Below are 26,154 nucleotides of genomic sequence, written 5' to 3' on the forward strand. Positions count from 1 at the left end.
TCCTAAGGCGTCCTCAGAGAAAATAGTGGAAAATAGTGTTTATACACTATGAATCAAGGAAATAAATTCATTTGGTGACTGTGCTTTTTTCCCCCCGATTTTTGTTTATAACATTTTGAAGTCATGAAATTGAATTTGTGATTTTGAAAAGTGTTAATTTTGGGGCAGGTGGGAGTCTGAAAACAGACAGATTTAGATTGCATTCCTCTTAGTTGTTTGGTATAATATCCCAAGAGTTATACCATGGAGACTGCTTCAGTGGGGAGGGGTAATATCATTAGCAGAGTTATGTCTTGAGTAAGTACATCTAGGGGTGGGAGGAGGTTGAAGGGAGGTCTCACTTTTAGGAAGCTTCTGAGCCTAGTATGAGAGATGAGTCTTATGCCTGGGACAGGAGTGGGGAATCTATATTTTTAAGTTAGCATATTAAGTCAAGTTATAAAGTAAGAGTATACTAACAAAGAGGAAGCCAAATCAAATAATTAGAAAAAGTGGCGTTAATAAGAAAAAATTCTTTGAAAGTGAGAGAAAGGTGAACAGAGGGAGGAGACTTATGGAAATGTATTTTGGGCAGAGGGACATGAATTGACCTAGGATGGTACAGGAAAGGGTGTTAGGAAATGAAGTTGGAGGTGCAATTTTCTTGGCCTGAATTGAGGAATTGGAGCTGTGTGGGTTTTTTGTTGTTTGTTTGTTTTGTGCAGGGGATCCAGGGCCTGATACATGCTAGGCAAATGTCCCAGTCCCTCTGTATGAGGAGTTGAAATTTGGTTTGGTAAGCAGTAACAGAAGTGAGCATGATGAGATGAAAAATTATTCCAAGGACTTTGCAACTGCAGAGTTCTGTAGAATATTGTTGTTATTGCCCATACCTGAGGCAGTAAAGCCTACAGTAGACTAGGAAAGGGGGAATCAGAAGAAATGGAAGGGGGTGGTCCATAGGAATTAGGCTTGCTCAAAGTTTAGATGTGAGGGGAGAGACAAAGATGGCCTCCAGATGATCCCAGGACACATTTGTGCTGCTGATAATGATGGAAGCTTGGTAAGAGACAGCTTTGTTTTTAAGGAATAAGTGTTTATTAGCCAACTGATGTGGTGTGCCTGTCTTCAGTGTTGCAGAGTCTAGAAGGGGCCCTGTCCCTGGAGAACCGTGGAGCATGTACTGTGTCCAGATGGTAACCTGCACCCCACCCATTTCAGGGTGGAGAACCAGACAAGAGAGTCCCATTGCTGGGGTGTGCCCACAAACTTTTAAGGATGCTAGTCAACTTTGGATCTGGGAAAGAAAATTCAGTTTTTTGGTTTTGTCTGTCAGTTTCTTCCCCTTTAATGCCTTGAAAATGGGATATGACTAGCCTGTGGCAGCATGTGCCTGTGGATGCACAATTCTCTGGCTTGATTCTTGGAAGGCCTTTTCCTGTCCCTCCCTGGGGGTCATTTGCATCTCTGGTTCCTGCTCCTAGAGCCATAAAGTGGGAGCCCCCATTTATTAATTGGGTTGGGACTAGGGAGGGGGTCGGCAGGGGACTCTTTAGTACGGCAGGCGGGGGTCTTCCCGAATGAGCCCATTAGACAGCCCCAGCGGCAGCTGAAACGGGGCTGCAGCCAAGTCCTCTCCGTTTCAAAAACCCTCCATCGCCTGCAGCAGATCAGAACAAGGCCTGCGGGAGCCCTTAGCTTCTGATTGCAGCTGTGAGGAAGGACAAAACAATTTATAGGAAGCCAAGTAGCTCCTGTCTCACTGTCTCTTCTTTTCGACTTTGGGGAGGAGGAAGACAGAAATAGTTTGTCCCTTGCCATTGTGGCTTCTTATATGTACCTATAGGCCTAAAGTAGGAGAAAATAGTGAGTGTGTGGGCATTGATTGGATATTGAAGTCAATGCTGTGGATTATTTACATGTCCTTTGCTCTATTCATTCCATCTACACAGTTATGTTAGATTAGCAGCTACTGCTTACATGGGGCTCCCTAGGGCAAAGTTGAGGGGGTGCCCAATCTGAGATGGGGCATGCTTATCAAACTCCTTCCTGCCCCATACCTGCCTTTTGTCTTATCAAGATTCGGGGTCAGAGTATAGATTCTCTCCTTACTTAATTTCCTCTTTTTTAATTTTTTAGTTTTTGATGGATCTTTATTTATTTATTTATATGAGCTGCTGAGAATCGAAGCCAGTACCTCATACATGCTAGCCAAGCGCTTTACCACTGAGCCACAACCCCAACCAATTAATTTCCTCTTAATAGAAAGGGTTTGGCACTTAAAGGAAGGCCTCCTACTGGGTCTCACCTGTCCCTTCAGTTAAACCTGCAGGAGGAAGGCAAGCATCTACAGGGGACCTTCTCTAACGTGGTGCAGAGAGGTGTAAAGGGCAGGAATATTTCACTTCCTAATGCATGGATACTTGACGTGACTTCTCTGTTAGAGAATCATACATTGCCAGAGCTAGAAAAGAGGTCAGGTAATCCAGGCTCTCAGTTTACAGAACAGGAAACAGGTTTAAGGATGGCATAGTACCTCACCCACAATCTCACAGTTGGTTTAACCATACTAGGACTAGATCCAAGAGGCCAGAATCTTAACCTATATGAATATAGAGCCTCCAACTTTAAAATCCCCTATTCCTGAAAACCCTCAGCTTCCTCAGAAAAGGAAAGAAACTGAGATTTTGAAGGGGGAAGGACAGAGATTGGAAGGTAAAGGTAGGTTTAAAAGTCATTAATAGAAAAACATTTTTATATTTTTACCTTAAAGGATAACATCTAATGACATGCAAATTAAGCACTTTTTATTAGAGCTCTTTTTCATTGGGAAGCAAATGGCAGCCACAGCCAAAGACCCTGATGCTCTCAGAGTTACTCCAAATTTCAGAACACTTAGCCACTATCTCTGTAGGTTGGAGGAAAAGAACCTCAAAGGCAACGTGAGGAATTAATCCCAAATCTCAACTCAGACCCCTTTGTATTACAAGACGGCTATATTGAAAAGAATCATCCTTCTGACCTTTTAGATTTTAAGCAAGCAGTATCAGAACTAAGTTACCACAGGGAACGGGTTTGTGGCATTTATTTTATTTTATTTTCCAAAAATAAGGGGGGAAATGAATCAAAATGAAGGTAGAAAGAAAACATTTCATCTGCTAGAAAATTAAGGTAGAAGGGGGGTCTCTGAATGACACTAGATTAGAGAACCCAAAACAAAATAAGATACTCTCTGAGATTACAGGAAAGTTGTGGGGGTAAAGGGAGCATTACCTCTCTCCTTATTTTATTTTTTTAGTGTTGAGTTGTTTGGAAGGTGGTGCCTCATGGTGGCCTAAACCCTACATGGTGTGCTCAGTTGTCTAATCTGCAGGGCACGTTCTGTAAATCATCTCACTCTGGGCTAACTAAGTCTCACTTCTCCTCCTGGAACCCTCCTGGATACATCCACAGTCCCATGCTTTCTCTGAGCATATGAAATCAGGAGCCACTGATGAGCAGAGAGGACAATGCTGAAGGGAGAAAGGCACAACTGGACAGCTTGGAGATAAGAGTTATGGATATAGTTGGCAGGGGGTGCAGGGGATCTGCAAAATGAACATTGCGGATGACAGACAGATCCCAGTACATATTCTTTACATTTTGTCCATTATGCCCTAATTGATAGCATAGGGGAAATGTGGTATTGCTTCCCATGCAAATTTGTATCTGCCCTGGGAGTATATGATAGACCTACTTGCCCAAATTGCATCAAGTCTGTTGTCCTACAAGTCTTTCTGTTTTTTTTTTTTTAATTTTTATTTTTTTGTAGTTGTAGATGGACACAATGCCTTTATTTGTTTATTTTTATGTTGTGCTGAGGATCGAACCCAGTGCCTCACGCATGCTAGGCAAGCACTCTGCCACTGAGCTACAGCCCTAGCCCAAGTCTTTCTGTTTTATAGTCAAGATCCTTTTGTATCTCAGAGCCCTTCTCAGAGAAGCTGTGATGGACAAGAGAGTCTCAAATCTAAGCTGGTGATCTGATCAAAAATTGAGTGATGGGGCTGGGGATGTGGCTCAAGCAGTAGCACGCTGGCCTGGCATGCGTGCGGCCCGCGTTCGATCCTCAGCACCACATACAAACGAAGATGTTGTGTCCGCCCGAAAACTAAAAAAAAAAAAAAAAAAAAAGATACAAATAAAAAAAAATTGAGTGATCTCCTCTAAGTTATCTTCTTGCCTAAAATTTATATTATATTAACCATTAACCTCCGTTGCCTTTTATAATTCTGTGTTTCATAGCTTCTATTTTTGTTGAATTCTCTATCTATGAATACAAGGACAATGGTTTTGTCTTTATCAACCTGGGAGACAGTTCCTGGGAGACAGAAATCTGGAAATGTAACTCTCTGGGAACATGCTTAAAGTTTATCTAAAACCTTGTGGGGAATTCAGGTTTTAAGACATTGGAGAAATGGCAGCCACCACTATCACTGTTATCTGCCAACCTCATGCTTCCTGTGCTAAAGACGAAAGACCCTCTTTGGTGTCTAGTCCCTTGTCTCATATCTAATGTAGCACCCACACACATTCTGTCATATATGACTAAAAAAAATAAGTAAAAATTAAAAAAAAAAGGTGGCAGACTGGAGCTGTCTACTGCTGAGGCCCTGTGAGTACTGTTGGGCTTTGGGCCCTGGTGAGAGAGTAGGAAGTTCCTACTGGAGTCAGATGGAGGCCCCAGATGTGGGGGAAGGGGGACTGTGAAGTCATAATAGTGTTCATGAGGGTGGCCCCCAAGGGAACCCTGGCTGCAGAGCCAAGCCTGCCAAGGTGCTGGGAGAGGGCCTGGGAGGAAGGGCCAAGGAACAGTTGGCAGGCTGTGGAAGAGGGGGACACAAAGTTTGGAGGTAGGAGGGTGTCTCTGGGAGGAGAGAGCAGCGCCCACCCACTTTGGGCGGGGAGGCAGTGCTGAGGTGGTAAGGCAAGGTCTGGCTGAGGCCCACTGGTGCCAGAGGCTTGGCCCCTCCCCAGGTAGAGGGGCCCACACATGGGCTGGGGTTGGGGGGCATGGTATAGCTGTCCCACATGGCCTGGGACTCACCCATCAGAAGGCAGTGGATGTGCTGCGGAGCTTTCTGTTTCTCCCAGTTCAGGTCCTCAGTGGTGACTGGACAGGCCAGTTCCAGAAGTGGTGGCAGCCTCAGAGGTCCCCCTATTGATGTGACGGCAAAGGAAACTTTCATTTCTGTGGCCTACCCGTATTCCCCATGGATGAGCATTTCTTCCTTGGCAATGGCTGTCCCGCTCTGCCTACAGCCACCTTCTCACACCGGGCCTTCTTTGCCATCCATTTCCCTGCAAATGCCATGATCTTGTTATTTTTTAGTGCTGAGTAATATTTCGTTGTGTATAAATGCCACATTTTTTAATCCATTCATCTATTGAAGGGCATCTAGGTTGGTTCCCCATTCTAGCTATTGTGAATTGTGCTGCTGTAAACATTGATGTGGCTGTGTCCCTGTAGTATGCTCTTCTTAGGTCTTTTGGGTATAATCCAAGAAGGAGAATAGCTGGGTCAAATGGTGGTTCCATTCCCAGCTTTCCAAGGAATCTGCATACTGCTTTCCAAATTGGCTGCACCAATTTGCAGTCCCACCAGCAATGTATGAGTGTACCTTCCCCCCGCCCCCCCCACCACCATCCTTGCCAGCACTTATTGTTGTTTGACTTCATAATGGCTGCCTTTCTGACTGGAGTGAGATGGTATCTTAGGGTGGTTTTGATTTGCATTTCTCTGATTGCTAGAGATGGTGAGCATTTTTTCATGTATTTGTTAATTGATTGTATGTCCTCTTCTGAGAAGTTTCTGTGCAAGTCCTTGGCCCATTTGTTGATTGGGTTATCTGCTTTTCTGTTGTTTAACTTTTTGAGTTCTTTGTACACTCTAGAGATTAGAGCTCTATCTGATGTTTGAGGGGTAAAAATTGGTTCCCAGGATGTAGGCTCCCTATTCACCTCACATATTATTTCTCTTGCTGAGAAAAAACTTTTTCAGTTTGAATTCGTCCCATTTGTTGATTCTTGGTTTTAACTCTTGTGCTATAGGAATCTTATTAAGGAATTTGGGGCCTGCCCCCACGAGATGAAGATGAGGACCAACTTTATCTTCTATTAGACGCAGAGTCTCTGGTCTGATTCCTCAGTCTGCCATCTTGAAAGGTACCTAAACACGCTCCCCGAGGGAAGAAGCCCCTCATCCCTGGAGCCACCATCCCACCTGGGGTTTCTGACAGGAAGAAGCCCAGAGCCCCCACCTCTGCCAGCTGTCAGTAGTTTGGACACCTGGGATCTCCAGGTCCAGGGGTAGCTCCATTCCCACCATTGAAAGCAGGCCCCCCAGCCTGGGCAGCCCAACCCACTCAGCCCTTGGTGCTGACAGACGTAGAAATCCCACCGTGGGGGCCCATGTCAGCACCCACACACATTCTGTCATGTATGACTAATAAAAATAAGTAAAAATTAAAAATAAGGTGGCAGACTGGAGCTGTCTACTACTGAGGCCCTGTGAGTACTGTTGGGCTTTGGGCCCTGGTGAGAGAGTAGGAAGTTCCTACTGGAGTCAGATGGAGGCCCCAGATGTGGGGGAGGGGGAATGTGAAGTCATAATGGTGTTCATGAGGGTGGCCCCCAAGGGAACCCTGGCTGCAGAGCCAAGCCTGCCAAGGTGCTGGGAGAGGGCCTGGGAGGAAGGGCCAAGGAACTGTTGGCAGGCTGTGGAAGAGGGGGACACAAAGTTTGGAGGTAGGAGGGTGTCTCTGGGAGGAGAGAGCAGCGCCCACCCACTTTGGGCGGGGAGGCAGTGCTGGGGTGGTAAGGCAAGGTCTGGCTGAGGCCCACTGGTGCCAGAGGCTTGGCCCCTCCCCAGGTAGAGGGGCCCACACATGGGCTGGGGTTGGGGGGCATGGTATAGCTGTCCCACATGGCCTGGGACTCACCCATCAGAAGGCAGTGGATGTGCTGCGGAGCTTTCTGTTTCTCCCAGTTCAGGTCCTCAGTGGTGACTGGACAGGCCAGTTCCAGAAGTGGTGGCAGCCTCAGAGGTCCCCCTATTGATGTGACGGCAAAGGAAACTTTCATTTCTGTGGCCTACCCGTATTCCCCATGGATGAGCATTTCTTCCTTGGCAATGGCTGTCCCGCTCTGCCTACAGCCACCTTCTCACACCGGGCCTTCTTTGCCATCCATTTCCCTGCAAATGCCATGATCTTGTTATTTTTTAGTGCTGAGTAATATTTCGTTGTGTATAAATGCCACATTTTTTAATCCATTCATCTATTGAAGGGCATCTAGGTTGGTTCCCCATTCTAGCTATTGTGAATTGTGCTGCTGTAAACATTGATGTGGCTGTGTCCCTGTAGTATGCTCTTCTTAGGTCTTTTGAGTATAATCCAAGAAGGAGAATAGCTGGGTCAAATGGTGGTTCCATTCCCAGCTTTCCAAGGAATCTGCATACTGCTTTCCAAATTGGCTGCACCAATTTGCAGTCCCACCAGCAATGTATGAGTGTACCTTCCCCCCGCCCCCCCCACCACCATCCTCGCCAGCACTTATTGTTGTTTGACTTCATAATGGCTGCCTTTCTGACTGGAGTGAGATGGTATCTTAGGGTGGTTTTGATTTGCATTTCTCTGATTGCTAGAGATGGTGAGCATTTTTTCATGTATTTGTTAATTGATTGTATGTCCTCTTCTGAGAAGTTTCTGTGCAAGTCCTTGGCCCATTTGTTGATTGGGTTATCTGCTTTTCTGTTGTTTAACTTTTTGAGTTCTTTGTACACTCTAGAGATGAGAGCTCTATCTGATGTTTGAGGGGTAAAAATTGGTTCCCAGGATGTAGGCTCCCTATTCACCTCACATATTATTTCTCTTGCTGAGAAAAAACTTTTTCAGTTTGAATTCGTCCCATTTGTTGATTCTTGGTTTTAACTCTTGTGCTATAGGAATCTTATTAAGGAATTTGGGGCCTGCCCCCACGAGATGAAGATGAGGACCAACTTTATCTTCTATTAGACGCAGAGTCTCTGGTCTGATTCCTCAGTCTGCCGTCTTGAAAGGTACCTAAACACGCTCCCCGAGGGAAGAAGCCCCTCATCCCTGGAGCCACCATCCCACCTGGGGTTTCTGACAGGAAGAAGCCCAGAGCCCCCACCTCTGCCAGCTGTCAGTAGTTTGGACACCTGGGATCTCCAGGTCCAGGGGTAGCTCCATTCCCACCATTGAAAGCAGGCACCCCAGCCTGGGCAGCCCAACCCACTCAGCCCTTGGTGCTGACAGACGTAGAAATCCCACCGTGGGGGCCCATGTCAGCACCCACACACATTCTGTCATGTATGACTAATGAAAATAAGTAAAAATTAAAAATAAGGTGGCAGACCGGAGCTGTCTACTACTGAGGCCCTGTGAGTACTGTTGGGCTTTGGGCCCTGGTGAGAGAGTAGGAAGTTCCTACTGGAGTCAGATGGAGGCCCCAGATGTGGGGGAGGGGGAATGTGAAGTCATAATGGTGTTCATGAGGGTGGCCCCCAAGGGAACCCTGGCTGCAGAGCCAAGCCTGCCAAGGTGCTGGGAGAGGGCCTGGGAGGAAGGGCCAAGGAACTGTTGGCAGGCTGTGGAAGAGGGGGACACAAAGTTTGGAGGTAGGAGGGTGTCTCTGGGAGGAGAGAGCAGCGCCCACCCACTTTGGGCGGGGAGGCAGTGCTGGGGTGGTAAGGCAAGGTCTGGCTGAGGCCCACTGGTGCCAGAGGCTTGGCCCCTCCCCAGGTAGAGGGGCCCACACATGGGCTGGGGTTGGGGGGCATGGTATAGCTGTCCCACATGGCCTGGGACTCACCCATCAGAAGGCAGTGGATGTGCTGCGGAGCTTTCTGTTTCTCCCAGTTCAGGTCCTCAGTGGTGACTGGACAGGCCAGTTCCAGAAGTGGTGGCAGCCTCAGAGGTCCCCCTATTGATGTGACGGCAAAGGAAACTTTCATTTCTGTGGCCTACCCGTATTCCCCATGGATGAGCATTTCTTCCTTGGCAATGGCTGTCCCGCTCTGCCTACAGCCACCTTCTCACACCGGGCCTTGTTTGCCATCCATTTCCCTGCAAATGCCATGATCTTGTTATTTTTTAGTGCTGAGTAATATTTCGTTGTGTATAAATGCCACATTTTTTAATCCATTCATCTATTGAAGGGCATCTAGGTTGGTTCCCCATTCTAGCTATTGTGAATTGTGCTGCTGTAAACATTGATGTGGCTGTGTCCCTGTAGTATGCTCTTCTTAGGTCTTTTGGGTATACTCCAAGAAGGAGAATAGCTGGGTCAAATGGTGGTTCCATTCCCAGCTTTCCAAGGAATCTCCATACTGCTTTCCAAATTGGCTGCACCAATTTGCAGTCCCACCAGCAATGTATGAGTGTACCTTCCCCCCCCACCACCATCCTTGCCAGCACTTATTGTTGTTTGACTTCATAATGGCTGCCTTTCTAACTGGAGTGAGATGGTATCTTAGGGTGGTTTTGATTTGCATTTCTCTGATTGCTAGAGATGGTGAGCATTTTTTCATGTATTTGTTAATTGATTGTATGTCCTCTTCTGAGAAGTTTCTGTCCAAGTCCTTGGCCCATTTGTTGATTGGGTTATCTGCTTTTTTGTTGTTTAACTTTTTGAGTTCTTTGTACACTCTAGAGATTAGAGCTCTATCTGATGTTTGAGGGGTAAAAATTGGTTCCCAGGATGTAGGCTCCCTATTCACCTCGCATATTATTTCTCTTGCTGAGAAAAAACTTTTTCAGTTTGAATTCGTCCCATTTGTTGATTCTTGGTTTTAACTCTTGTGCCATAGGAGTCTTATTAAGGAATTTGGGGCCTGCCCCCACGAGATGAAGATGAGGACCAACTTTATCTTCTATTAGACGCAGAGTCTCTGGTCTGATTCCTCAGTCTGCCGTCTTGAAAGGTACCTAAACACGCTCCCCGAGGGAAGAAGCCCCTCATCCCTGGAGCCACCATCCCACCTGGGGTTTCTGACAGGAAGAAGCCCAGAGCCCCCACCTCTGCCAGCTGTCAGTAGTTTGGACACCTGGGATCTCCAGGTCCAGGGGTAGCTCCATTCCCACCATTGAAAGCAGGCCCCCCAGCCTGGGCAGCCCAACCCACTCAGCCCTTGGTGCTGACAGACGTAGAAATCCCACCGTGGGGGCCCATGTCAGCACCCACACACATTCTGTCATGTATGACTAAAAAAAATTAGTAAAAATTAAAAAAAAAGGTGGCAGACTGGAGCTGTCTACTGCTGAGGCCCTGTGAGTACTGTTGGGCTTTGGGCCCTGGTGAGAGAGTAGGAAGTTCCTAGTGGAGTCAGATGGAGGCCCCAGATGTGGGGGAAGGGGGACTGTGAAGTCATAATGGTGTTCATGAGGGTGGCCCCCAAGGGAGCCCCTGGCTGCAGAGCCAAGCCTGCCAAGGTGCTGGGAGAGGGCCTGGGAGGAAGGGCCAAGGAACTGTTGGCAGGCTGTGGAAGAGGGGGACACAAAGTTTGGAGGTAGGAGGGTGTCTCTGGGAGGAGAGAGCAGCGCCCACCCACTTTGGGCGGGGAGGCAGTGCTGGGGTGGTAAGGCAAGGTCTGGCTGAGGCCCACTGGTGCCAGAGGCTTGGCCCCTCCCCAGGTAGAGGGGCCCACACATGGGCTGGGGTTGGGGGGCATGGTATAGCTGTCCCACATGGCCTGGGACTCACCCATCAGAAGGCAGTGGATGTGCTGCGGAGCTTTCTGTTTCTCCCAGTTCAGGTCCTCAGTGGTGACTGGACAGGCCAGTTCCAGAAGTGGTGGCAGCCTCAGAGGTCCCCCTATTGATGTGACGGCAAAGGAAACTTTCGTTTCTGTGGCCTACCCGTATTCCCCATGGATGAGCATTTCTTCCTTGGCAATGGCTGTCCCGCTCTGCCTACAGCCACCTTCTCACACCGGGCCTTCTTTGCCATCCATTTCCCTGCAAATGCCATGATCTTGTTATTTTTTAGTGCTGAGTAATATTTCGTTGTGTATAAATGCCACATTTTTTAATCCATTCATCTATTGAAGGGCATCTAGGTTGGTTCCCCATTCTAGCTATTGTGAATTGTGCTGCTGTAAACATTGATGTGGCTGTGTCCCTGTAGTATGCTCTTCTTAGGTCTTTTGAGTATAATCCAAGAAGGAGAATAGCTGGGTCAAATGGTGGTTCCATTCCCAGCTTTCCAAGGAATCTCCATACTGCTTTCCAAATTGGCTGCACCAATTTGCAGTCCCACCAGCAATGTATGAGTGTACCTTCCCCCCCCCCCCACCACCATCCTCGCCAGCACTTATTGTTGTTTGACTTCATAATGGCTGCCTTTCTGACTGGAGTGAGATGGTATCTTAGGGTGGTTTTGATTTGCATTTCTCTGATTGCTAGAGATGGTGAGCATTTTTTCATGTATTTGTTAATTGATTGTATGTCCTCTTCTGAGAAGTTTCTGTCCAAGTCCTTGGCCCATTTGTTGATTGGGTTATCTGCTTTTTTGTTGTTTAACTTTTTGAGTTCTTTGTACACTCTAGAGATTAGAGCTCTATCTGATGTTTGAGGGGTAAAAATTGGTTCCCAGGATGTAGGCTCCCTATTCACCTCGCATATTATTTCTCTTGCTGAGAAAAAACTTTTTCAGTTTGAATTCGTCCCATTTGTTGATTCTTGGTTTTAACTCTTGTGCTATAGGAGTCTTATTAAGGAATTTGGGGCCTGCCCCCACGAGATGAAGATGAGGACCAACTTTATCTTCTATTAGACGCAGAGTCTCTGGTCTGATTCCTCAGTCTGCCGTCTTGAAAGGTACCTAAACACGCTCCCCGAGGGAAGAAGCCCCTCATCCCTGGAGCCACCATCCCACCTGGGGTTTCTGACAGGAAGAAGCCCAGAGCCCCCACCTCTGCCAGCTGTCAGTAGTTTGGACACCTGGGATCTCCAGGTCCAGGGGTAGCTCCATTCCCACCATTGATAGCAGGCCCCCCAGCCTGGGCAGCCCAACCCACTCAGCCCTTGGTGCTGACAGACGTAGAAATCCCACCGTGGGGGCCCATGTCAGCACCCACACACATTCTGTCATGTATGACTAAAGAAAATAAGTAAAAATTTAAAAAAAATGTGGCAGACTGGAGCTGTCTACTGCTGAGGCCCTGTGAGTACTGTTGGGCTTTGGGCCCTGGTGAGAGAGTAGGAAATTCCTACTGGAGTCAGATGGAGGCCCCAGATGTGGGGGAAGGGGGACTGTGAAGTCATAATGGTGTTCATGTGGGTGGCCCCCCAAGGGAGCCCCTGGCTGCAGAGCCAAGCCTGCCAAAATGCTGGGAGAGGGCCTGGGAGGAAAGGCCAAGGAACAGTTGGCAGGCTGTGGAAGAGGGGGACACAAAGTTTGGAGGTAGGAGGGTGTCTCTGGGAGGAGAGAGCAGCGCCCACCCACTTTGGGCGGGGAGGCAGTGCTGGGGTGGTAAGGCAAGGTCTGGCTGAGGCCCACTGGTGCCAGAGGCTTGGCCCCTCCCCAGGTAGAGGGGCCCACACATGGGCTGGGGTTGGGGGGCATGGTATAGCTGTCCCACATGGCCTGGGACTCACCCATCAGAAGGCAGTGGATGTGCTGCGGAGCTTTCTGTTTCTCCCAGTTCAGGTCCTCAGTGGTGACTGGACAGGCCAGTTCCAGAAGTGGTGGCAGCCTCAGAGGTCCCCCTATTGATGTGACGGCAAAGGAAACTTTCGTTTCTGTGGCCTACCCGTATTCCCCATGGATGAGCATTTCTTCCTTGGCAATGGCTGTCCCGCTCTGCCTACAGCCACCTTCTCACACCGGGCCTTCTTTGCCATCCATTTCCCTGCAAATGCCATGATCTTGTTATTTTTTAGTGCTGAGTAATATTTCGTTGTGTATAAATGCCACATTTTTTAATCCATTCATCTATTGAAGGGCATCTAGGTTGGTTCCCCATTCTAGCTATTGTGAATTGTGCTGCTGTAAACATTGATGTGGCTGTGTCCCTGTAGTATGCTCTTCTTAGGTCTTTTGGGTATAATCCAAGAAGGAGAATAGCTGGGTCAAATGGTGGTTCCATTCCCAGCTTTCCAAGGAATCTCCATACTGCTTTCCAAATTGGCTGCACCAATTTGCAGTCCCACCAGCAATGTATGAGTGTACCTTCCCCCCCACCCCCCCCCCCATCCTCGCCAGCACTTATTGTTGTTTGACTTCATAATGGCTGCCTTTCTGACTGGAGTGAGATGGTATCTTAGGGTGGTTTTGATTTGCATTTCTCTGATTGCTAGAGATGGTGAGCAGTTTTTCATGTATTTGTTAATTGATTGTATGTCCTCTTCTGAGAAGTTTCTGTCCAAGTCCTTGGCCCATTTGTTGATTGGGTTATCTGCTTTTTTGTTGTTTAACTTTTTGAGTTCTTTTTACACTCTAGAGATTAGAGCTCTATCTGAAGTTTGAGGGGTAAAAATTGGTTCCCAGGATGTAGGCTCCCTATTCACCTCACATATTATTTCTCTTGCTGAGAAAAAACTTTTTCAGTTTGAATTCGTCCCATTTGTTGATTCTTGGTTTTAACTCTTGTGCTATAGGAGTCTTATTAAGGAATTTGGGGCCTGCCCCCACGAGATGAAGATGAGGACCAACTTTATCTTCTATTAGACGCAGAGTCTCTGGTCTGATTCCTCAGTCTGCCGTCTTGAAAGGTACCTAAACACGCTCCCCGAGGGAAGAAGCCCCTCATCCCTGGAGCCACCATCCCACCTGGGGTTTCTGACAGGAAGAAGCCCAGAGCCCCCACCTCTGCCAGCTGTCAGTAGTTTGGACACCTGGGATCTCCAGGTCCAGGGGTAGCTCCATTCCCACCATTGATAGCAGGCCCCCCAACTTGGGCAGCCCAACCCACTCAGACCTTGGTGCTGACAGTCTTAGAAATCCCACCGTGGGGGCCCATGCCAGCACCCACACACATTCTGCTGGCAGCCAGGCTGCAAGTCCACTGGAGCAACTAGTCCATCAGCCTCTGCAGCTGCTACTCAGAGGCCAGGGACTGTGAACAGTGTTTGTCCCAAGAACAGGCAGCCCCAGTCAGCATGGGACAACCAAGATTCATCCCCCTTAATGCTGCCAGTGTCAGTTGCCTCAATTGCAACTATGAGGACAGATTTGTCCCCAGTTCTTCCATCTCCCATGGCAGAAATGGGCATCTGCTAAAAAAGTAGAGGGACCCCCAAAACCAGAGAACACCATGGGGCAAGATTGGGATAGAACAGCTCCAGGGCCTGCCCCTAGGCAGAGCACCACCATGAGGACCAAGGGAGAGAAGGCAAAATACAAACCAGGGCAAGCAACCACTGATGTTTGTGCAATTCATGCCATCCCCCAAAGCCTGACCGTGCAGAACCCCTGAAGCTCTCCTTGGAGGAGGAACCATCATCACCCTCGGAAAGGCCACCTTGACTTGTAAGTTTGTCCCCATGCAATCCAGGAACCTGGGAGCCCAAACTAGCTCCCAGATCTCATATCTGTCTTTGGGGTTCTGTTCATCTCCTCCCCAAGTGAAGGAAAGAGAAGCATGAGACAGCATTTACAGGGTAAATGGGGCTTCGACATATTCAGCACCACTAACTAGACCATCCCTATAGTGGTCACTTTACAGGGGACAAAAACCAACTCTGTTCTTGGAGCCACGAGGGCCACTCCTTTAAGTGCCAAAAGGCGCCCCCTTACAGGAACCCTGAATTCCACCTCGGAGCATCAATACCTCCATGAACCAGGCTGCATATATTTACAGAGGGAATCATATCACCCATTTCCCTGGTGGTAAAGGTGAGGCTCTGGGAAAGGACATGAATTATGAGTTAGTCAAGGTCCTGCCTGGAAGAGCTGGGACTGGAATTCTGGAAATCTGGCTCCAGAGCCTCATGTGCAGAACCCTGCAGGGGAGGCCTGATGCCGGGAGCTTGGAAGGGGGGGACCCATCAAGTTGGGGTGGGGGGCTCAGAGAAGAATGAAGAGATGGGTGTGGCTGGGGAATTCGTCCAGAGGGGGAGACCAATAGGAGAGGGAGGGGATCGAGTGAGGGGACTGCATGAGCAAGGCCAGGCAGCGGGAGTGTGTGGGTCAGGCAGAGGAATGACCTGTGAGCAGCTGGGGGTACAGGGATGGAGGGGGACAGGATTCAGAAGGAAAAGAAGGTTGGGCCACACCATGGACCGAGCCAGGTCTGGCAGGGAGACACCACCCCTCCCTGCTCCATCCTCCAACTGTCTTTGAGTCTGTGCCTTGAACTTCCCCAAACCCTCCCTTCTCACCACCTCCACTGGCCCTATTCCACCCCTCCCAGCTCTCACTTCCTCCCTGCCTCGCCCATAACAAGACAAAAAGCTCAAAGCTGCTGGCCATTTCCATGTAGCTCTTTTCCCTGCACCTTGTCCCCACATCTGTCTTAACTTGAACTCCAGGTCGGCTCTGTAGGGGCAGTGGTGGGTGACACACAGGATCTCCCTGCTTTAGAGCTGGAGAAACTGAGGCCCAGAGAAGTAATTTCTACTTCTATTTCAGATCTTGGGCCATCACCCCCTTGAGGAAGCCCTCCCTGCACTCTCTACTACCCTGTCAGGCCTGGTTTTTGGTTATTTGTTCTCAGAGGACCAAGGATTTTTGCTGTAGAGAACTGGCCTCAGGTTGTCACTGTCTATTCATTCACATGGATTAGTTTATGTCTTTCTATGTCACTTGGCATGCAGGGGACACTGGAGAAACACTGAGCGACTGAATGACAGTTTGGGTTCTTGTGACAAGTAACAAGAAGAGGTGTTAGTAGAACATGGATGGGGCACCACATGGTCCCCACGTGGGGTATAAAAAGTCTAGGAAGCTTCTATAAGGGGGTGATGACCTGGTTGGAGCTTGAAAGCTGAGTTGCTGGTAGCAGCTGGAACATGCAGGATGGTACCTGGCAGGAGGTGAGCCCCTGGCTCCTGTCACCTTCAGGAATCTGGGTTCAAGGTCCAGTGGTCTAGGTAGCTGGGAATGTGGGCCTGTGAAGGCCTCTGCCCCGAGCTCCATACCCCAGGTGACCTTGAGGCAGGCAGGGTGGCACACCCTTCCTCTGCTCACTCCCCTTTGTCCAGTGGTAGCCAAGGGGCATCTGACTCACCTCCTCTTTGCCCCACTTCCCCACAGTGAGATTTATTTTAAAGTTACCTGAAAATCCCTCCAGCCTTCCTGATTCAGCCACCCTGTCCTCTGTGATTCTCTTGTGAAGGTCAACTGAGGGTCCCTGAAGGACTGCAGCCCATGCACCTCACTGGCTCAGCTCACCCACCCCACCCTGTGGCTCTCCACTCTCCCCCACCAGGTGGCAGAGGCTTCTGGAGGTCTTCCCACCAGGAGTCTAGAACAGGCTTATTTATGTAGAATAAACAAATTACGTATTTCATCCCATTTTCCTGGTCTTTGACAAAACAATTCTATTTGCATAAGACTAATAATTCAGTGACCTCCTTAAAGGCCATTTTTCTCTTGATTCTGGCCCATACAGAGGCCATGCTCTGTTAGAGTGGGAAAATAATTTTTTCTTGGTCACAGATTTATAGCTATAAGCAGAGCACTCTGTGAAAATTCTTTCTAGTGAGTAGTCTGGGCTTAATATTTCCTATACTTACATATTATGAAGGAGACCTTCCAAACATTGTGGTTCCTCTGTGCACCTCATATCCCTTCTCATTATCTGGCCCACAAGCCAATTTCAAATTTCCCCATCCAAGCAAATGGCCTAAGGACAGAGAACTCCCAGATGCTCAAACAACAAGGAAACCAGAGAGCCAGGACAGGGCCTCTGTAGTAGTGAGGAGCCTGACCAGAGAGCCAAGTAAAATGAAAGCCTCCTGCTACCCAACTCTGAGGGCAAAGCTGCCAGGAAGTGAGAGGGAAGGGGACATCATGTCTCTGAGCCTCCACTTTGCCCCAGGATCACAGAGGTCAGGGTGAGACCTGTGCTATGCATCTAAGCAGTCTGCCACCAGGTCCCATGTGGGAGAAGGTGGATGTCATCTTAGCAAAAGAGTTTTCTCTTGGACCCCACAGGAGTGGGTCCTGACCTGGAAGAGGATGGTCTGGTGGCTGGTCCAGCTGAGCTGCCAGGTTGAGAGGCCAGCACAGATGTGCACCTAGATGCAGCCTTGCTCATGGTGGTGCTGGTGCCCCGAGGCCAACTTGGGCATTTCTGCTTGGGTGGGCCCTTTGGGGATGGCACTGAAAGGAGGGGCCTAGGTGGCTCCAAGATCATGGTTGCTGTTTGTCCTGTGTAACTTGGTCACCATGGAAATACTCTGGGGGTGGGGGCCACAGAGAGTCAGGCCCAAGCTTGCCTCATAGGTCTGTCTGGTGCTCGAGGGTCCCTCCTCTTAGAAAGGAGATGCTCATTACCCACAGGCTGCTCCCAGGTTCTCTGCTCTCAGGTTCCACTGAGGACACTGCCAAGGGCATAGTCATGCAAGTTGGTCTTTCTGGGGTGGTGCTGGCCCCTCGATTTCTGCTTGGGTGGCCTTTGTGTCAAGCATTAAATGGAGGGGCATTGGTGACTCCCTGCTCATGTTTGCTGCTTGTCTTTTGTCCCTTGGTCACTGGAGGTATTCTGGTTAGAGGTGCTGCAGGTTTTCATGCTCCAGGCTTGCTGTCTGGGCTTGGAGTTTCTCTTCTTTTGGAGCAGATGCTCAGTGCTCCAAAGGCCAGTATCACATCTGGAGGGAGGTCTGTAGTCGTAGAAGCCAGTGATTCCACAGCATGGACTTTCAAGTGCAGGTGGCCTTTCTGGAAATGGTGTTGGTCCCCTGCATTGATCGTAGGGGTTTCTGCTTCGGATGACTTTGGAGATGGCAGTAAAATTAGAAGCACCCATAGCTAGGGTGTCTTAGCAGGTCCTAAGCTGGACCCATGGTGCCCAAGTCCTGGAAAGTCCCACAAAGGAGAATAAGCCAGGGCAGTCCCTGCCAGAACCTGGACTCTCCAGCCTTTGAACCCAAAGGTGCAGGATGCCAGCCTTGCCTGCCTTGAGTGTAGTAGTTGTCAAGTGCTTCACAGTCGTTGCACAGGAGCATTGCTGGCACAGTCAGGCATTTCATTGAGATGAATCCAAACCAGGGGAACAGGTTTTTGAGCAGTATTGGATGTGGGAATATATAATGTGATTGGCTTTCTAGAAGGTAACCTCATCGCCATGGTTCCTGATGGGCACTGCTGAAAATACAGAACCATCCGGAGGACTGAAAATTTGATGAGTCATTCATTTATTTATTTTTATACCAGATATTGAACCTGGGGTTCTTAACCACTAAGACACATCCTCAGACTTTTTTTTTTAAATATGTTTATTTAGAGACAGAGTCTAGCTAAGTTGCTTCAGACCTCTCTAGCTTGCTGAGGCTAGTTTTGAACTCCATATTTTCCTGTCCCATCTTCCCCAATGCTTGGACTACGGGTGTGTGCCTCCAAGCCCTGCTGGGCCTTTCATTTTGGCCAGATCTGAGCCTCTTAGTACTTTTGTTAGGAAATGGCCAGGAGGAGGGAGAGTGGATCTTAAATGGATGGTTTGTTATTGTAAAGGGCTGGGGATTATAGTTTGAATTAATCTAACAGTCTTCTTAATATTGTCCTGAGCATTGAATTTACCCATATTGACCCTACCTCTCCCCCTGCCCAATGCCACTGTGGATCACTGAAGGTTCTCTATGGTCCGAGTTCAGCCACAACCCTTTTCTTGGTTACTTCTCATAATGACACACTCATGAACTGCATATCTTGACTGGTAACTAAAGCTTTCGTTGGTGGTGCTTTCAAATATGAAACTATAAATTTGTTATCAAGTGACTTGTCTAGAAATTATTTTCTTCCAAATTGTTCCAAAGAGGTCAGACTGGAAGAGGACCTAGTCACTGGCCAGGCTGACCTTCTTCAGGTGTTCCAGCCCCTCAGTGATTTCCATCAGTTCCCCCTCTTTGTAAAATCATGCAATAGACTTGTGTTTGGGGAAGCAGCAGGCTTAGGATTGAAGCAGGAGTTCAATAGTGGTTTTCAGCAGGAGGCTATGATAGGAGTCCTCAGTGCTTCCCCAGTGAGCTTGCCTTTTAATAGCAGGTAACCCTGGGAATGGGACAGCTATCAACAACTAATAGATATCAGTACTCACATGAAACAGCTGATGTGCTGTGTTCACCAGCCTATTCTTTTTTTTTTTAATATTGCTTTTAGTTGTCAATGGACCTTTATTTTATTTATTTATATGTGGTGCTGAAAATTGAGCCCAGTGCCTCACACATGCTAGGTAAGCACTCTACCACTGACCCAAATCCCAGCCCCATCAGCCTATTCTTTAAGAAGAAAGGATGTTCATAACCTGTTAGTGTCAGGAAAGCCAAAGGAGCACATGTACTAGTCTCTGGGGAGTAGTAGCCTTCTAGGGCAGGCTCCCTGACTGTGTGTTAATTAAGTGTCCTGGTCCATGTGGGCAAGATGAAAGTCAACCTCAGTGTGAACTGGGAAGCCAGAGCTGATGACCAAAGAGAGCTGTTCTTTGACACTGCATTTCCTTCATCTATCGTGTTTAGCATGAGGAAGATTTTTTTTTTCCTTGTGGAAATTGAGTTATTAGGTGGTAAATAAATATCTTAGTTGCTTCTGATGTGGCTGAGGAGCACTTTCAAGTGTTTAAAAACTGGTTTCTGTATATCATTCTATAGCTAATTGCAATTCTTATGAAACCTTCTCATAGGCTGTTTCTGGTTTTATTGGGATTTTTTTCAGCTGCATTGTGAATTGGATGAAGGACATTTTCCCTTCTTATAAATGGTTTTGTGGAATTTTGAGATTTGGGTTTTTATTCACATTTGAGGGGAATAAATCAACCAGCCTTAAGAACATGACATCTTTCTGATGGATAGAAGCAATTCAAGGAAGAATAAGGATGATGTCTTTTAGAAATGCTATAGGAATATTTGTTTGGGGGTCAATAAATAACATGCTTAGAGTTTAATAAATATTTTGTTATGTCATCGTAGTTTCTACATTTTTGTATTCTCGTAGAATTTTATCTAGTTTTAATATTTGTTTTTGAGCAGACATCTTTATCTTGAGAGATATCATTTAGTGTTACTTTTCAAAATTTGCAGCTGTGTAAATCCAGATGCTTGGTGAAGCTGCTCTAGTGTGAAAAGCCTCTCCTGTTAGGCCAGGAGCCTGTAAGGCACCATCAGCACATATGAAACCTGCTATGTATTATAAGCAACAGGAAATAGCACAGAAGCTGCAAGTGCATTTAGGTCATTTGGAAGTTGAATTCTTGTCATATCTTTACTTTGCTTAACATATCTTCTCCCCTTTAGTTCTTTCTTATAGTAATTTGAAGCTGATGAATTTACTGGTATTTTCAGGAGAGCATATACAATTAAAATATTTTTCAATTCAGTATCAGTTCAAAGAACTTAGCATCACCTGCCTCTCACCTTTGGTGGGAAGGTAATGAGCAGCCACTTAGCTCTGTGTGCACAAGGATGATGGTCCTGAGTCTCCTGGCATGGCTAGCTAAATCTGGAAGTTCCTTAGGAGATGGAAAGACATCAGCTCCTCATGTTCCATTCAACAGTGAGCACAGGGCACTCAGTGAACATGCATTAGGTTTGTGAGTGTCCCCTGCAGGGACTGGTCTCCTATTCCCTTTCCAGACCTCAAAGCTGAATTGTCTGTCTTTCTCTCTGCTCCAGTAGCCTCAGCCATTGAGTACTATTGCCTCTGAGATGCTTCTTTGTTCATACTACTGGGATCTTGCCTCCAAAGTTTAGTTGGAAGAATAGGAGGAAACTGTTGCTTTAAACTGCACACAAAACAAAAGGAAGTGGCTTTGCCTTTCCCTAAAGACATGGAGATAGAGAAGTCCGTTTCCGTGGTCGTGGCCATGCTATGGAAGAAATTCTTGGCCATTCCACACCATCCTTGCTTCTTATATGTTTTGTGCATCAGTGAATTTTTTAGCCCTAGCATTTTCACCTATGGGAGGCGTGTAGAAACAGAGGCACAGAAATGCCAGCTCCTTGCCATTTCATGGGGTCCTCAGGTCTCTGCCTGCTGCCCCACCAACTTTCCCCACAAACCTCTGGAATTTCAGCAGTGCCCTCTGCTGTGGGCCTGTGGAGCCAGACTAAGTTAGACTTCCCGTGACTCAAACTTGGAAGTGATACCCCATGAGGCTTGTTGATTTCTGTTTCTTAGAAACCAGATGCTGATGTGGATCCACTGAGAGAGGAGGGAGCTACAGGCTTTGGGCACAGGATGCTGTGGTGTTTGAAATCCCCTGTAGTGTACCCCATCATACGATCGGAAGAGACATTGGGGCAATTTGATTTTGCACAGAAATTAGAATTCTATGGCAAAGGGGAGGCTATCTCTGAAAATAACCCTCCAGTGGTGCAGAGTGGGGACCATGGCCAAGAGAGGAGCTGACTTTCCCTCTGTCACTGTGGGACTCAGGTCATGGTAAAGTTGGATGTCATCCTTTGTCCCTTAACTTGCTATGTCATGTTATCTGTATATTTGTGCATTAGAGACGCATGACTCCTGGATTAGGGTTTCTCAGGGAGTCCATGTATGTGTGGGCACATGTCCCTGATGACAACCTCTAAAGCAGATGCTAGAATGACCCCTGGGAACATGTTGAGAAGCTATGGAGGCCCTGCAAGGCACAATGACTTCCTCAGGGCCACACACATACCCACAAGAAGGGGAAGGGTCTCAACCAAGCTCTGCCTCCCCAAACCAAGGGAGCTGGCTACACCCGGGCCTGTCTGAGGGCCTGATCCAGGGTGTGTTGGTGTAACTGGGTCCACCTGTGCCTATGTCATGGGAAGACTGCAGCCCAGTGGGCCATTGGAACCATCTTGTGTAAGAAAGGGACTCAGCAAAGGACTTCCTGAGACAGTGACCTCACTTCCTTGGCCATGGAACTCACAGTCCCAGTCTGCTCACTGGTGTTGAGACAGCAAGCCCAGAGCCATGAGTTCTTGTTGTCTACAGATCTGTGGGTGCTTAAGCCTCAGGGCTTTTCCTGAGTGTGGAAGTGCTGGGTCAGCGCTGTGTCCCAACGACTCTGGCAATTTTTCCCAAGGAGACCAGAAGTGAGACAGGACAGGGCACCACAGGTGTCCATAGTTTAACCCACATTCAGATTCCCCTTTCAAAAGTGCCAGATCTCACCAGGTTTGTGTGTGTGTATGTGTGTGTGTGTGTGTGTGTGTGTGTGTGTGTGTGTGTGTGTGATGTCTCCTGAGAATATGGAGGGAAAATATTTTGATTTCCCCTGACGTATGGCAGTGATTCCTTTTGCAAATGGCTACCGTTTTCCTGTTGAAATGTCCCTCTTTGATTGCCCATCCTAGGGAGAAGATGACCAAGGCTCATCAGTGGATGTGTCCTGTCTTGTGGAAACCCTCAGTACTTCTCTGGGAGCTCGAGGACGGCCTGGTGCCTGCCCTGCAGCAGGGGAACACCCCCTATGTCCATGGGGTTTTGTATTTGTACCAAGATTTGGCCAGTACCCAGAAGGCTCTGGAGCTGCTGGGTAAAAGGTGTGTATGACCTCCAAGCCCTGGCCCATGGCCATCTCCTGGCCTGGTGTTGGGAATGCCGGGCATCACTCTGAACCTCCGTCAGCTCTGAGGAAAGTAGGGTTTTTCAGAGGAGAACTCTGCCTGGGTGTTTAGAAATCCAAGTAGGATGAGCCCTAGGAGTGTTTGCCTCAGAGTGGTCCTGGGACACAGGCTGGCGATGGCTCTGGCCTTTCCCTGGGGGCCTGTCCCCTCCCTGAGAGGAAGTTCTCTGCCTCAGACCTCACTCTTCTGAGGCCTCAGGAAAAGCAGTTTCCACATTTGGGAAGGAGTCTGTGGGTTGCATCTGGGAGGGTTCCAACCTGCCTGTAGACAGAACAGGGACCCCTGGGGTCAACTGAGAGGGTCCTGGCCCTGAGGTAGCCAGGCAGCAGGTGGGTGGGTTCATTCATGGCTCAAATATATATGAAGCACCTACCTTTGGCAGGCACTTGGCCTATCATTTAGGAATCCGTGAAAACAAACTCTCCCAGCCCTCCTGAGCTCCCGTTATTGTCAGTAAGTTAGTCAAGTCCACCAGGCATCTCGACAGATGAGGGACACAGGATATTAGAGGTCACAGCCTCCTGGTATTCTCTAGGTATGGACGCCTCCAGCCATATGTTGAGGAGGAGTACCTTCAAGACAAGAAGTGAGTGGTCTTTGGGCCAAGAGGGAGGGCTGCTGTCTCCAGAGTGGTCACTTGGGGGGCTGTTGTAGAGGATGGCTGGGCAGACCTCAGGGTCTACCCTGTTGTTTCCCAGCAGAGGACAGAGGTCTGGGGCTTACTCTGTAGAAGGAACAAAGCAAGCTGTGGTGGGATTCTGGGTACCCAAGGAAGAGAGGCGTGGCTGGAGCCTCAGAGCCGGGCCCTGTGAGGATCCCTTTCCAGCACAGCCAATCCCAGCCTGGATTGCCCATGCTTTTTGTATAGAGACTGGACAGAAAGTGAGGGGAGAATCCTACCCACACATGTGCCTCACAGTTTTGCCCCCTTTGCTCTGCTGCATGTGACCTGCTTGGACACTCTCTGGGAAGCTCCCCATGCAGGGGGCCTTGGGAGGTTCCAGCTGAAGGAGAGGCCCTTTACATCATTATCTTCCAGTTGGTACAGGTGGTGACCCAAGCTGCCATCCCATTCTTTCAAAGTCAGCCATCTTCCCTGGCAGCTACATAAAATGCACACACACACAAATGCCAGAGGCAGGGGGTCAAGAAACGATTAGACCAGAAGCCTCCACTTCTCCTAGAATGTTTTCTCGCTGCCCTAGTTCTAAAGTCCTTGAGGGCACCTCCCACGTGTGAGCACCTGCGCATTGTGCCAGATGCCCCACCACAGCTATCCGCCTCCTCCCCCTACAACTGTCTATTTTATTTTTTGTGATGGTGGTTTTTTTTAAATGTCTGGGATGGCATTGTAAGTATTTTAGTAACAAACATTTATGTTGACACAATAGTGCTCAATCCATTCACCAGGCTGTGCCACCCCCAGCACTGAGTAGCTGAAGATGGAGAGCCCCCTTAGAGCACAGGGGTCCTGTGGGGCCCCTGTGCATGGAGCCGAGATGACTGCCTAAAGGGTGGTGAGGATTTCAGGGCATTTTATCCCCTACTGTGTTCTGTGACGTTAACTAGGTTAGATGTCATGTGACACTACAAACCCTGTTCATATAAGACAGCAAACTTAATATGTGTCTTCTTATTGCTCCACAGATCATGACTCACCTTCTTCTCATTCCCTAAGAAACAATATTGAAGTTAGACCAGTTAATTACTCTGTAATGGACTGAACAGTTGGAAAAAAAGGAAGAGTTCCATGTTTTGCATTCCAAATAGAAAGCTGTGCCTTGGGCTGGGCTGTAGCTCAGTGGCAGAGTGCTTGCCTAGAATGTATGAGGCACTGAGTTCAATCCTTAGCACTACAAAAAAAAAAAAAAAAAAAAAAAAAAAAAAAAAAAAAAAACAACTAAACAAAGAAAGGCATGCTGTTGATCTAAAACTATTTAAAAAAGAAAGAAAGAAAGAAAAGAAAAAAAAAAGCTGTGCCTCTTGAATAGTTAGTCCCAATGAGAATGCAAGGGAAATGTTCATAAGGAAAATTAAAGTGCTGCTCCAGGGCATAGGTGAATGATAAGAAAGCAAAACAGCTGATAGGGATAAAGTTTTCATAGTCTGGAGAACAGATGAAACAAGCCACATTCCCTTAAGCCAAAACCGCATCCAGATAAGGCCAAAACATTAGATTTTTCTGATGCCAAGAGAAGGGAGAAAGCTCCAGAAGAAGTCTGAAGGTGGCAGAATTTGGTTCATGATGTTGGAGGCAAGAGGCCCATCTCCATATAAGACAAGTGCAGGGTGAAGCAGCAAGTGCTGATGTAGAAGCTACAGCAAGTCATGAAGAAGATCTGGCTAAGCTATCTGATGAAGACACGATATGGTTGAGTTTCTCGGTGTCCCCCAAAAGCTCATGGGTGAGACAATGCAAGAAGGTTTAGAGGGGAAATGATCCTGTTATGAGAGCCTAAAGCCAATTAGTGAATTAATCCCCTGGCAGGATGAACAGGTGGCACAGATAAAATGGGGTGCCCACACCCTCCCCAAGCCTGGAGGTGTAGGCGCCACCTGTGGAGGAGTCCAGTTGCAGTGTGGAAGTGAACAGCAGCCACCCTCAATGTTCCACATTGGAGGTTCCCAGCAACCAGCGGCATCCCTCTGCGGGCAGGGCGTTCATCAGGGAGCCTAGGTGCCCTAAGGCCCTTTGGGGAGTCCAGTTGAATCGGTGGCTGCATGGAAATAGGCGTCCAAATAGGAGCATCCTCATCCATTGGCGGTGGCGGGAGTCTGCTTCCAGTGCAGTGGAGGTGTTGGCAGCATTTCTGGTGGCCAGGTCGGGACTCCAGTGGCCACAGTGTGGAGCGCTGGCTGTGGCGACAGCGACAGCGTAGGGCAGCGGGCCTCAGAGTCAGAGGGCGACCAGAGGATGGGGTGCCCTGTGCTGTGGCTGCCCCAGGCCACTTGTCTTGCTCCTGGCAGGGCCTTCCTGCTCAGGAAGCAGGACACGGCAGGCGGCGGTACCCACACAGCCTCTGAGGACCTTATGCTGCCCACGCAGGCGGCGCCTGGCACCGGCCCTGAGCCCCCCGGGTGGCAGCTCGCCCCACCCCGGATTCGCCCTGTCCCTCCCTGGGTTGCGGCCTCTGCGGGGGGAGTAGGCCCGCTGCCAGCCCGGGCAGCCTTTGGAGAGGACACCCACCCTCCCCAGCGACATCTCTCCTGGGCTGTGGCCACTGAGAGCAGAGGCAGTGGGGGGTGGGGCTACAAGTCCTCCCCCTCAAAGCGCATCCCTGGGGCTGGACAAGGGTGGAGGGCATAGATGGCAGAGGGAACCCCAAGACGTGCTGTCCTTGGTCTTGGTCTTCTGCCACCCTTAGACACAGAAATGTACTTTAAAAAAATTAATTAGCTCTAA

At 48.5% G+C, this 26,154-nt stretch overlaps 1 protein-coding gene across 3 annotated transcripts; it reads left to right on the forward strand.

Annotated features, from left to right (window-relative positions):
- The first annotated feature begins 14,404 nt into the window (after positions 1-14,404).
- Positions 14,405-25,328, forward strand: LOC114082431 (ral guanine nucleotide dissociation stimulator-like). Of its 3 annotated transcripts, XM_071603026.1 has the most exons (5): positions 14,437-14,511; positions 14,694-14,877; positions 22,479-22,667; positions 23,287-23,337; positions 24,399-25,328. In XM_071603026.1, the coding sequence occupies exons 3-5, from the start codon at positions 22,486-22,488 to the stop codon at positions 24,403-24,405; spliced, it is 240 nt and encodes a 79-aa protein (XP_071459127.1). In that variant the 5' UTR covers positions 14,437-14,511; positions 14,694-14,877; positions 22,479-22,485; the 3' UTR covers positions 24,406-25,328. The 3 variants fall into 3 exon arrangements, with proteins under 3 accessions (XP_071459126.1, XP_071459127.1, XP_071459125.1); XM_071603025.1 differs by lacking the exon at positions 14,694-14,877 and having other exon boundaries at positions 14,405-14,511; XM_071603024.1 differs by lacking the exons at positions 14,437-14,511; positions 14,694-14,877 and having other exon boundaries at positions 22,335-22,667.
- The last annotated feature ends 826 nt before the right edge of the window (positions 25,329-26,154 follow it).

Source organism: Marmota flaviventris, chromosome 17 (genome assembly GCF_047511675.1).
Source record: "Marmota flaviventris isolate mMarFla1 chromosome 17, mMarFla1.hap1, whole genome shotgun sequence".
Taxonomy (NCBI): Eukaryota; Metazoa; Chordata; class Mammalia; order Rodentia; family Sciuridae; genus Marmota; species Marmota flaviventris.